At 54.1% G+C, this 12,392-nt stretch overlaps 1 protein-coding gene across 8 annotated transcripts in view; it reads right to left on the reverse strand.

Moving 5' to 3' along the window:
- ACSL6 (acyl-CoA synthetase long chain family member 6) overlaps nucleotides 1-12,392 on the reverse strand; it is a 62,109-nt gene that overhangs the window by 33,941 nt on the left and 15,776 nt on the right. For 5 of the 8 annotated variants that reach the window (XM_074360627.1, XM_045507839.2, XM_074360624.1 and 2 more), the window contains exons 2-9: nucleotides 9,872-10,092; nucleotides 6,830-6,944; nucleotides 6,074-6,138; nucleotides 5,852-5,953; nucleotides 5,231-5,330; nucleotides 4,518-4,696; nucleotides 3,527-3,559; nucleotides 2,118-2,169 (exon numbers count right to left, since the gene is read on the reverse strand). In XM_074360627.1, coding sequence (XP_074216728.1) covers nucleotides 2,118-2,169; nucleotides 3,527-3,559; nucleotides 4,518-4,696; nucleotides 5,231-5,330; nucleotides 5,852-5,953; nucleotides 6,074-6,138; nucleotides 6,830-6,944; nucleotides 9,872-10,092 — 867 coding nt within the window. Of the gene's footprint in view, nucleotides 1-2,117; nucleotides 2,170-3,526; nucleotides 3,560-4,517; nucleotides 4,697-5,230; nucleotides 5,331-5,851; nucleotides 5,954-6,073; nucleotides 6,139-6,829; nucleotides 6,945-9,582; nucleotides 9,698-9,871; nucleotides 10,093-12,392 lie in introns of those variants that run through there. The other 3 variants (XM_074360626.1, XM_045507841.2, XM_074360628.1) reach the window with 2 other exon arrangements.

The raw sequence follows: 12,392 nt of genomic DNA on the forward strand, positions 1-12,392 counted from the left end.
GCTGATGGTTATTCTGAAATGAATATCCAACCACATTCACACCCATTAGCCATCCCTGAGTACAGACAAACCCCAAGCTCTCACCTCCTCCAGGGCATTCTTGGCCTGACGAGGGCTCCAAAGCACTGGCTTATTCTGGGAATCTCCACAGATATTCCCATCATACACCAAAAGGAAAATCTTCCCAGAATGATTCCACCGGAATCATGAATCCAATGTCAGGTTCAGATCATATTTTCCATCTTCCCCACTGAATGAATATGACTCTTGATGAAGCTGGAGCCAGGACACTGATGGAAGGGAAGCTGTATCCGTGGCTGTGGCGTGCTGGACTAGAGGATGGCTACCAGAGGCACAGTGCAGGCTCAGGCTAATGCCAAGGAGATCCAAGTGTACAGCCAGGTGGGGTGACACCAGGCACAAGGCCTGCTCACTCCCCAGCTCTGCCGGCACCAGGCACACCTTTGGAGTGTGAGGCTTGGGCACTAAATAACAACCTATTTTCCAGGCTCCATGCATCCTGCTTCCACCACACAGAGCTTGGGCAGGATGGCTCAGCCTCCAATTGTGACTCCATCATCTGGAAAAGCACTGGACACGAGGCCTGCCATCCCCAGCTGGGCAACAGCACATTTCTGAGTCAGTTCTGTTCCAGATATGGAGGCAGCGTCTGTGACTAAGTGACTTATTAAAAGCCTGAGGGCACTCTTGGACAGCAAAGGTCCAAAGCTAAAGGCCAAGGCCACAGTAGTGACCCACCCCCAAACCCAGGGTGGAGGGACATGTCACCAAAATTTCATATCATGAAACTCGTAAGAAAAAGCAACATACACCTGAAGGGCACTTTTGAATTCTGGGTTGGCTCTGGATATCAGCTTCTGGACAGCAAGAGATGTGTTATTTTTCTTCCAACAGGGTTTTAGCAGTATGGTGGAAATTCTCAAACCCATGTGAGTTAATGGCAAAAATCATCTCAATCCAACAGTCATGTTTACCATGATCCACCCAGAAGGACAGTCCTGCCTGTGGGACAGGTCAAGGATCTGCTAAATGCCTTAGAGGCTGCATCCGTGGAAGGTGTGGTGGGCCCAAGTCCACTGCCCATCAGAAGCTGTCATCAGAGCAGGCCAGTCCTCGGTATGGAAAAAGAGGCTGGAAACCTCTTGCCTTTTCAGGACAAAGGCAAGTAACTTCCTGAGTCGTCAGATGAGATGCATGGGCAGCAATGGGAAGAGTAGTGTGCTGGGAGGTGGGAGAACAGGACACAAGCCCTCTGCCTCCACGTGCTGCTGGGGTTCCCTCGGACAGTCCCCACCCCTGCTTGCCTCAAAGGCCATGCTCAGGGCCCAGTGGCACAGTGATAGGGTGAACAGGGCACTGCAGACTGCAGAGTGCTGTGCCTATGGCCATGGTCCCCAGGTGCCTTCTGTCTCCTCCAGGAAGCCTTCCTTGGCTGTTCCCGCTGATGCTCATACACGTGCTCCTCTGTCAGACCAGGCAAGGAGTGCGTCAGTTCTGCCGGTCCTCTTTCTGACAGCCTTGCCCGTGGGATACCAGTCCCCAGCTGCAGAGCATCTGTCCTGCCCTTTCACACACCTTCCCATCGTCTACTTGGCACCTTTAACCACCCTCATCACAGGTGAGAAACTGGGGACAGTGGCAGTGCAGAAGTTAAGTGATTGATTCATAGATCCCCCAGAAAGTGGTGGAGGCTAAGACTCAAAACCAAGCTCTCAGACACCGAACCCCACACTCCTTCCGCAGTCCCTGACACAAAGGCCAGGCAGGGGCAGGAGACAGAGGAGTGAGCACCCCTTCACACAGAGGAATGATGTGACCAGCTGTCCAGTCCGCCCCGGGCCCCAGCTCTGGGAAGCTTACAGCACCCTCCCACCCTGGACCTCCCAGTCCACACCGTCCATTCACATCTAGCCACACCATGCTGCCTTGTGCTGGCCACTGGGAGCAGCAGGAAGGACCCAGCATCTGGAACCCAGGTACAGGACAAGGCTCAGCTGATCCCACAGAGGTCACCAGAGACCCCTGCAGTCACCCTGCCAGGGCTGCCAGGGAAGGGTGCAGGTGGCCCTGGCTGTGAGCTGGGAGCCTCTGCTTACCTGTCGTGCCGCTTGTGAAACACACAATGGAGAGGTCACTGGGTTTCGGGGGCTGTAGAGGTGAGAAGAGGAGTGTTTGAAAGAGACACAGTGTGGCCAGCCAGGGCTCAAGATCCCTGGGCTCTCCACCAGCCAGCCCCTCTGTGCATTCCCCGTGTGTGTGTGCTGTTTGAGGATGCAGGTGTGTGTTGGCACACGTGTATGGCTCTGCACGCTATCGTCAGAAAGGTCAGCAGGCAAGTTCCCAGGAAAAGGGAAGGAAAGCCAAGGAAACCTAACTGGGCATGGACATCAATGTCCCACCAACCTCACACCTGCTCCTACAGCCTCCCTGACCTGAGTCTGAGCTGAATTCTAATGAGACTGGGCTGCAGTGACCACACCTAGGCCTCTGCCAAAGATCTCACCTTTCTAGTGGATGTGACCCAGGGCGTCCTTCCTTCCCACTTTTCTCCAAATGTCTGCAATTAGGCTTGGGAACAGAAGATGTAGCCCAGGAACTGGGCTGCCCACTCTGAGGGTGCTCCACATCAGACTCTTGCCCTGGTGCTGGACACATAGTCCTGGGGTTCCTGGGAGGAGCCCACTATGCATGTACAGGATGGTTTCCCAGATGAGCTGACATGAGTTCAGACCTTTCCAGATGAAGTAAGGGTGTGTATTCTGGGAGAGGGACCACCCTGGACACAGATAGAGGCACAAGAGACAGGGCGGCTGAAGGGTGGGAGAGCAGTTGTCTAAGGCTGGGGCACAGTGTGTGGGAAGTGGGCACACACTAAGGGCTACCCACGAGAGGCCCTGGGAAGCATGGATGTGACCTGCTCAGGCCTGAGTATGAGGAAGTTCACAGGGGTGGGAAGGGAGTGGGAAATGCTAAGGTGCGAGGGGGGCTGGAGGCAAGAGTCCTGGTTAGAAAGCTGAAAGCCCCCACACGGCCCCTCTCAGAGGGTGGTGACCCTCACTGATGACTCAGCCCAGGCAGGATCACTTGGGGATGACACACAGAAAAGTTCACAAAGCAAAGAAGAACCAAGACAGCAGATGCCACAAGGCAGCCACTTCCTGTTCTGCTGCTGCTCTTGTCCAGCCCATCCTCTGAAGAGCTCACTACACTGAAGGGGAAAACATAAGGATTCTCAAAGGAAAAGTTACTGGAGACTCGAGGGTGGCCAGGACAGGCTGCCCTTTTTTCTCCCTTCCAAAGGTCTGACTCCTGTTCCAGGTCCCCCACTGGACCCTCATCCACAGAAGTCCTGGGCACCTCGAGGGGGCATTTCCTGAGCTGTTTATTAACACAGGGGTGCTACTTCGACCTCCCTACCAAACCCTTGTGCATAGTGAGGGGGTCTGCGAGGATGGGCCCTGCACACCACTGTGCTTAGTAAAGACTTGCTGGAGAATAAGCTTACCACAGGGACATGGTGATTCTGCTGGCCACAGTCCTGGAAGAGGAAAACAGCTTTTAAATGCTCAGAAGTTCTAATCAATAAAAAAAAAAAATCAAAATAAACTCAGCACAGTATGCTTTGCTCCTGTGCCAAGCCCAGAGTCCAGAATTCCCTGCCCAGACATGGCCCATGTGGAGACATCACCCCAGTGGCCTCAGATACATACCCAGGCCTAGGCCTAGGCCACCCAAACATCACAGATAGGGCCTGGGGCCCAGGGAGAGGCTAAGGACTGTGCACATGCACAATGGGGAGATGGTTTATATGGACACATGTTCCAGACAGCATGGCTAGGTGGTCTGGCCTTCCAGGTAAATGGTCAGGGCTGGAAGGGCAGATGGGGGCTGCCAGTGTAGGTGTGGCCCCTAAAGACATGGAGGGCAGAGGTGCCACAGGTACACTTAAGAGCAGATAGGGAGGCAGGAGGAGAACTGGAGGACCCAGGGACCTAGCTCCAGTGGTCACAGTGGCAGTGGGGGTCAGCTGCTACTGAACAAGGCCTGCGGCCCTAGAGGCCAGGATGTCCTGTGTCACTCCAGCATGCCACAAGCTGCCACCAACCTGATGCCTCTTGGGAGACCATACAAAGAAAAATCAGTTCTACTGGCTGTTAGGGGTCTGGGACACATCTGTAGGAACCTCTTCAAGACTCCTGGACCTCATGTCTGCAGTGCTCAGGCTCAGACAGGCTGACAGCTAGCTGGAAATGAGGCGGCGGGAGTAGCCATGGGGTAGCCTGTTGGCACCTGTGTCAGTAACTGCCTGTCTTGAAGAGGATGCCTGTGGGTACCAACCCCACAACCCAGCACCAGCCCTTGTGAAGCCTGCCCTGTCTCAACCCTGACACACTTGATGGCCCAAGAGATCCATCCTAGGGCAGAAGATAACCAGCAGCTCTGGCTTGGTGGCCAACCAGCTGTGGCCCAGTAAACAGCCCCAAAGCAGACCTCACCTCCACAGCCTGCATGGACTTAATTACCACCCCGCACTCCTGCCCTCTGTCTTTCAAAGCTTCCTCAAATGGTTCCATGAGGATGATCAGCTTGAGCCCTGGAGTCTCCTTCCTCTCCACGTGCTCCAGAAGAAGTACGGCCTTCTGAGGTTTATCCACGATCACGGTGCTGATGTCAGCTGCAGGGATCAGCAAGGAGAGTCAGGCCGTGCGGTACAGGCTGTGACTATGGCCAGCACGTGCCAGGCAGTGGAACCATGGGCCACATGATATACTTGTGTGTAAATAAATATGTAAGACAGGCCGTGTGGGCCATGGGCCATGGGCCATGTATTGTGTCCAGAGGAAAGTGCATGGGTGGATCCCAAGCATTCCTTTTTTCAGGCTCAGCCCCAACATTCCAGGTCTGCTTGAGTTACTTATCACCCCCCAGTATCTGCCTTAAGCTGAAGGGAACTCAGAGGGTTGGCAGCCTATGTGGGGGCTGGTGTAGAGGCTCCTTCCTGATAGCCCCACCCTGTGGAAGAAGCCTTTAGGTGAAGTCCAAGTGGGGACAGCTGGACTCAGGATGCCAACTCAAGGGCCAAGGTGGAAGCCCCCGGGGTTCTCCGAGAGTGGAAACAGTGTTTATCAGTGTCAGACAAACAGCATAAGCTGAGAGGCTGGGGTCTGGGGGCTGGCTGCCAGTGGCAGGAGGGGGCAGTTGGGCTCACCTGTGTTGACGATGTAGCGGATTGCTCCAGGGCCCAGCGTGTCATAGAGTGGGACTACCACCATAGAGTACGTGTAACAGGCGAGCTCCGTGATGATCCACTGTGGAGACACACAGTTGGGGGAAGGGGGAGCACAGAACAGACAGGAGGGCTGCACTGCTCTTAGGCCCAAGCAACCAGGGTCCTTGCTCAGGGTCTCATGCTGAGAGCGCTCTGTTCTGGTCCTCTGCATGAGGCAGGGGATCCACGAGGCTAAATGGCTGTGCTTCATCACTCACAGCCTTCCAGACCACGCTGCCCCCAGGGAATTATGGGAATCCAAACAGCCCCAAACCCACTCCCAGAGCCTGCAAAAGCTTCATCCCCAGGTCCTTCCCACACCACCCTGCCCCATGCCTCAGGGAGCCACTGTTTATGCAGCTGGGTAGGGTGTGGTAGGAGTATGGCTGGAATGTCCTGTCCTGATAGGGGCAAAGCCAAGAGAGTGAGGGTAACACAGACAAAGGATCTCCATTTTTCTTCTTATCCTGGGCCCTTCAGACAGTGGGAACAGGGCTGTTCTATGGTACCAAACCCTGTACTCCACAGATACTTCTAAAACCAGTTAAGGCAGACGCTCACCTCTGGCCGATTTTGTGCAAAAACGCCGATAAACTGATCTGTACATGGTTTACAACTGTGCTGGAGAAGTCCAGACCCTAGAAATTCAGCCCTGTTGGCCACCTGTACACAGACATGAGGAAGTGATGGGAAAGCAAGGAAGGGAGATCCCCAGGTGGGAATTCAGGGTGCCTACAGGTCTGCATGGGTGGACAGGGTGGGGCCTACCCTCTTATTACTTACCTCCTGGTAGGACAGCCACTGATAAGGCTGCTTGGGTTTCCTGAAGCCAAGACAGGGTCCATTCCCTGCATAGAGAAAAGCAAGCCTTGTGCCAGGGAGGAGGGCAGGGTTGGGGTGCCACCTGCACCGGCCCATCAGACATCTAGATAAACACCTCATACTGGGGGATGGTCCATGGACCAGGTGAACTGCTCCCCAGCTGCCTGTCTAACCTGCTGAAGTCCAAGAAGGCCTAAAGTACACAAGCATGGCATTTCCGCAGGGATCAGGGAGGCCTGGGAATGAGGACTGACACATGTGCCAGTTCCCAGTGTGACCTGTGTGATGCAGCCCCAAAAGGACACACGAGACCTGGGGGACACTGGGCAGAGGTGGCAGGTTGTCCCACTGTGACCACTTCCCTCTGCCCCATACCCTGGGTCATCCAGACATCCTGGAGGCTCAGGTTCAGAACCATGTCATAACCTGGCAATCTTGAGGCTCACCAAGGGATGCCAATGGGAAATACAGAGTATGAGCTAAGAGATGGCTTAAGGTCAGCAGTCTTAAGGGCTGGAACAAAGCTGATGTTAGCCTGTTGGCCTCATAACACAGCTACTTGTCTGACTGGACAGCAGGGGAGACAAGAATGGCTTCTCTCCTCTGAACTGGGGCACGATTCACCTGCCTTGCCCCTGGTACCATGCTTGATCACCCACCCCCCGTACCTGCTCAACCCCTGCCACAACCCCTCCACGCCCCCAGGGCCCCTCTCACCTGAGATGCTAAGCCCACGGCGGAACACCTCGTACATGGTCCTGGCATCATCATAGTAGTGGGTGAGCAGCTGAGGGCCATCCCCAATCACGGATCGCCGGGCCCCACCACTGTCCTATGAGCCAAGCACAGGCCAGAGAAGCTGGCTGACGCAGGCAGGGGCCTGAGGAGAAGGCACCAGCATGCACTAGGCTGCACATAGCTTGGATGCACACCTGGGCCACATGGCTGGAACTGGGATGTACTCTGTGTGCACTCACACACACGGCCTACACACACGGGCTGCACACACACAACCTCTACACATGTTCATGTACACATGGCTTGTATGCACTTGACCACTACACAACCACACGCACACAGCACACACACACCAGGTCAGCATACCAGGTCAGAATCTTCAGTTACCGTTCATACATGCCCATGGTTCACTCATGTAACAGAGTGAGGAGTGTTCGCTGGAGCCAGGTTACCTACCCTCTGGTATCAGGATCAACCTGCCAAGGTGTCACTGCTATGAACCTACATCAAGAATCATTTGGCAGCAGGATTCAGCTAAGAAGGCTGCCATCCTTCATTTACATAACAATGTGAATTAGTTTGAGGACTTGTTGAAGGTATTTTCCCAGGAAGAGAGGCCCAGAAGGCTACAGAGGGAATAGGGCAGTGGATTCCTGGGCCCTTCGTGGAGCAGACCCCGGATGCAAAGGCAGCGAACACCCTGGGAGCCAGGGGCTGGGGAAGGAGCTGGGCCTTTCCTGCCTCTTCCCCTTCCACCATACGACTTCTCCCCAGCTCTCCAAGTCCAGCTCTCCAGTACCACAGCTCCACCTCTTCTCTGAGCACTATTCAGACTGCCCTGGGCTGTCCTACAGCCCACTACCTCTTGGAACATCAGGTCTGAAGAAAAATGTGAGAGCCACAAAGCAAACTCAAACCCACAGGAGGCTCTCAGTTGCTTTGTAGTGGAAATTTCTGTTTGGCCAGTACTTCTCGAACACTGGGTCCATGTAAGACCTGTGTGGGAAGCTGGGGACAGATATAATTAGACCAGGTTAGCATTCGAGGGACAGAAATGACAGAACAAGGGGCTTTGTGCCAGGGACAGACGGGGCTCAAGTGGCGGGTGTGTCAGGGAGCGGCTGTGGAGCTGGGTTCTGAAGGATGCAAAGGAGTTTACTGGGCAGGGTGAGGAACAAGGAATGGCAGCCTCACCAGAGGCAACAGCGAGTGCAAATGCATAGGGCAGGAGGCACTTGGGGGACTGTAGACAATTCATGCTGCTCCAAGTGGTAAAAGAAGGAGGCTGGAGAGGCTGCAGATCAAGGCAAGGAGTCTGGACGTTAGGTTGAGGGCAACAGGGAGCCAGGGAGGACTTTAAGCCAGGGTGAGTGACATGATCTGAACTGATTCCCACTGTGTAGCACACAGAGTAAATGCTACCAGACCCTAAACGATCTGGGCCCCTTTTACCTCTCTCATCTTTCCTACCACTCTCTCCTTTGTCTCCTTCACTACAGCCGCTCTGGATTCCTGCACTCCTGGGGGATGAGGCAAGGGAGGGCACCATCCTTCCAGGAAGGGAGGCCTCAGCTGTGTCCCAAGCCACATCCTCCCAGACCTATAAGGTGACTCACTCCGAGGCCCCCATCCTGACCCTATCCAGACCACTGTCACCTCCAGCCCAGATGCCCCGGTTGCTGCCTCATGTTGGCCCCTGCCAAAGCCACCCTTCTAACAGTACAAGTGGGTCCTGTCTCTCCTATCACTGAAAACCCCAAATAAATCCAGGCTGTCCACCCCAAGGGTCCCTGCCCAGTCCATGGGGCTTTGTCCTGGCTTCCCTCTCCAGGTGAGTGGCAATTATAAGCTCACCAAAAATATTCATCTTAGCCCCTTGTCTGCATCATCTCACCAAATCCTTACTATAACCTTAGGAAGCAGGTACCCTTTTTACTGTCCACTTGACAGTTGAGGAAACTGATGCTCAGAGAGTAAGAAAACTACCAAGGACCATATGGCTAGTAAGAGGCACAGCCAGGCTTCAAACCGAGGGCTGCTGGTCACCACAGGCTGCTGGCGCCTCTGTAGCCCTTCTCCACCTCCCAGCCACACCATATGAATCACCATTTCCCAAAGCTACCAGGTGTATTATCACACACCTGCACCTCTGCACACATTATTTCTTCTGCTGGAAAAATGCCCTGAAGATCCCAGACCTATCTCTACCTGTGCCCTCTGCCATCAGGCAAAATTCTGTCATGCTTGTGATGGGTATCTGCAAGATACTGTCAGGGGAAAAAAGCAAGGTGCTGCACAGTGTATACGGTGTGATGTCATTTTGAAAGGGGGGCACACAACTATACATTTGCTCATGGACAAGTGTTAATTAACATGGTTCTCAGGGGAGGAGAACTGGGAGGCAAGGGGAAGAAGGTACAAGTTTTTCAGTCTATATCCTTTGGTTTCTTTTGAACCATGTGAATATATTATCTATTCAAAATGAACAGAATTAAAGTTTAGGAAAAAAGCAAAATAGATTTCATAAACTTAATAAAGAAATAAATTGTATCAGTCCTTCTAGACTTAGCCTGGAACACCCTTGTCCAGGCTGGGCCACCGTCCCTTATCCCCCTAGTGGCTCTATCTGTGAGTCCGTGTGCTCTGGGAGGGCAGGGCCCTGGGGTGGCTCAGCTCTGGGTCTCAGTTCCAGACCAGGGCTGGGCACAGGAAGAGCCTGGAAAGGAATTTACCTGGCAGCCCCTTGAGAACGTGCTTAGGCCTCCTATCCAAGAAGCAGGCAAATCAGAGACTCAGTACAAGGTCAAGGTCAGGCTCTGCCCAGGGTTCAGTTCCTGGGAAAGGCAGAAGGAGCATCTGATAGGAGACCCTATCCAGGGCCACCGGCTGGCTGGCTGATGGGGACATAGAGATTCTCTGAATAATCTGAGATCAAATAAGCCACAAGTTTGGCTTCTACCTTTAAGATGCCTGCCCTCTACTTGCTACTTCCCCCAGCCCAACTGCTCCCACCCTGCTCACCTCCACTTCCTCTGACTGCATCAGGAGATTACACGGTGGCTGCAAGGCCTTTGGCCGGTGAGTGAACCAGTAGGCGAGGATGGCGGCCAGCGCACCCATACTCACGAGGGTGGTGGCTGAGAGGCTTCGGAAAAACTGGCCCAAGTCGCCCAGCTCGGGCAGCCGCAGCATCCTCAGGATCTCCTGTGTCTGCATCTTCTCCAGAAGTGAGAGGATGAACTCTGCAGGAACAACAGGCAGGTGAAGGAAGAGACCTGATGGCAGACAAGGGAGGGGTCCTCGGCTTGTCCTCCCACCTGTCTTGAGTCACAAGCAACCCATTGATCGTGGCCAGGCCCTGAGCTGGTCCTGGGGTGTACAGTCTCCTGGTGCAACACAGTGTATCCTGGAAGCCGGCCACCTGGAAGGGCCATTCCCAGTGACAGGTCAAAGAGCCCTCAGCAGTCACACCTGACAGTCAGACATCCAACCTAGTTTTCCTGAGAACCACGTGCTCAGGCCCTAGGCCATGGCTGACAGATGCTTCCATATCTTCCAGGAGCATGGTGTGAGCTGACAGCTCTGGAGTTAACGGCTCCTGAGCCCGAGGGCCTAGGTGTACCACCTCTCCTGTATGGTCATAGCATTTTGCTTATCCTTGTTCCTGGGGTGTGGAAAGGACAGAGGGGCAACAGGTGTGCCTAACACAGTGGCCAGAATAATTGGGGGCAAAGGGATGCAGACTCCTTCCACTCCACTTCACAGCTCCCAGTGCCAGGCCCTGGCCCTGAGGGACACAGAGAAAGCAAGGGGGCAGAGCCCTCAGACCAGCCCTGACAGATACTTCCAGCCTTCAAGATGTGAGGGTAACGACCTATCTGACAAGGATCCAGTGGATGACACAGCAGAGTCCCCTCAGGCCCATAACCTGGCCCACCATGGGGTCTCCTTGAAGAAAGTTGTAGCCAAAGACCTGCTAGGCCAGAGGTGATGCTCGGGCCACTTTCTGAGGAATAGCAGAGTTCCCAAGAGCAGCGAGGGTGAGGTTCAGGCACTGCTCCCTGGCGCCAGACTGCTGACCACTATACAGAGTGGCTCTGCACCACCACAGACCAAGAACCTAGAGGAGAAGCTGGCCCCACCATTAACGGGGCCCTGTGCTATTCCCCCTGGGATCCCATCTGCCAAAGTCCAGAGGGAAAAGGAAGTGCCAGAGGGGAACAGCTGTTGGCAATGAAGAGGAATGAAGGCTTGAAGAGAGAAGGCTCAGCAAAGTGCTGTGCACTCTTAGGGGTAACAAGCACCTCTGTAACATTGCTTATGGTGGTCAGGGTGCAATGCTTGCCCACTGCAGCCCAAGTGGACACACTGAGGCTATCAGGGGTCCATGGAGGATGCCTTGGGGTGGGTAGTGGGAGCCTTTGTGTGAGAAGCACCGGTGACTGACTTTGGTTCAAAGAGGGGCTACCATGACCTCCTGTTAGCTACTAAGTAAAGCAGTGCTGGCAGGACAGACATATGGGCAGTTAGGCTCAGGGGTCTGCACTTTGCCCAGGACTGAGGAAGGTAGCAAGGGTGGGCCAGGCATTGGGTGCTTTTAGCCCCAGTGGGGCCTCCTCAGTGTCACTGTCCAGTAGGGCCTGAAGCTAAAAGTGTTAGATGATAGCCACAGGTCTGCCAGCTCCGTGAGGGCTGCGTGGGCCCCAGGCTGCCATGCACTGGCCCTCCACCTCAACATCTGGATGCACAGCTATTGTTTCTCTTCTTGGGAAACAATGAGAAACCCAGCAAAAGCCACTCTACAGCCATGGAATATGAGCCAAACAACAATTGCTTGACCCCTAAGAGAGAAGAGATCTGCTGAAATCCCAATAAATATTATCTGTGCTAAACTGTAACATCACCACACCAGAGATGAGGTCAGTATGTGCAAAGTCATTGCAGAGAAAGTGAGTAAAGCTCCTCAGTTCGAACCCCTTCTCCTTCACTTATGGGCTATGCTAGGTTGAGTGAACCCAACCTCTCTGGACCTCCACTTCCCCATCTTTAGAATGGGGACAGCATCACTCAGGCATGTAAAGTTCCTCATACTGAATCTGGCATAACTAGAGGCACACAGGGACTAAAGAGATGGCTAAAGTATGCCCGTCAGACCAAGGAGTCTGCTCAGCCCAGGTGGTCTAAACGCTGGGCAGAGGTGGATGGACCCAGGTGCTATGAACCTGCAGGAATTTATGCTCTGTGGATGCAGGCTGAGTCCTGAAACACTTATCAACCACCTAAGGCTCTGGGTGCTTCCTGGGGAGCAGAGAAGTGAGCCCCCCAGTCAGCCGGTACATTCTCACTGAGTTGCTGAGCTGGCAATCCAGCTCCGGCAGCCTCCTAGGGCTGGATCAGTTTTGAGGCCATCCCACAGGAACAAACCACTCCTGGCATATAGACCAAATTAAGGTTCTGCGTCAGCAAAGCAGAGGCCACGCTACAGACCACAGTGAATTTTCACCGAGAAAACTGCTCTGGGGAGGACCCTGGGCAGGAGGCC

The sequence above is a fragment of the Camelus bactrianus genome, chromosome 3 (assembly GCF_048773025.1).
Source record: "Camelus bactrianus isolate YW-2024 breed Bactrian camel chromosome 3, ASM4877302v1, whole genome shotgun sequence".
In the NCBI taxonomy this organism is placed as follows: Eukaryota; Metazoa; Chordata; class Mammalia; order Artiodactyla; family Camelidae; genus Camelus; species Camelus bactrianus.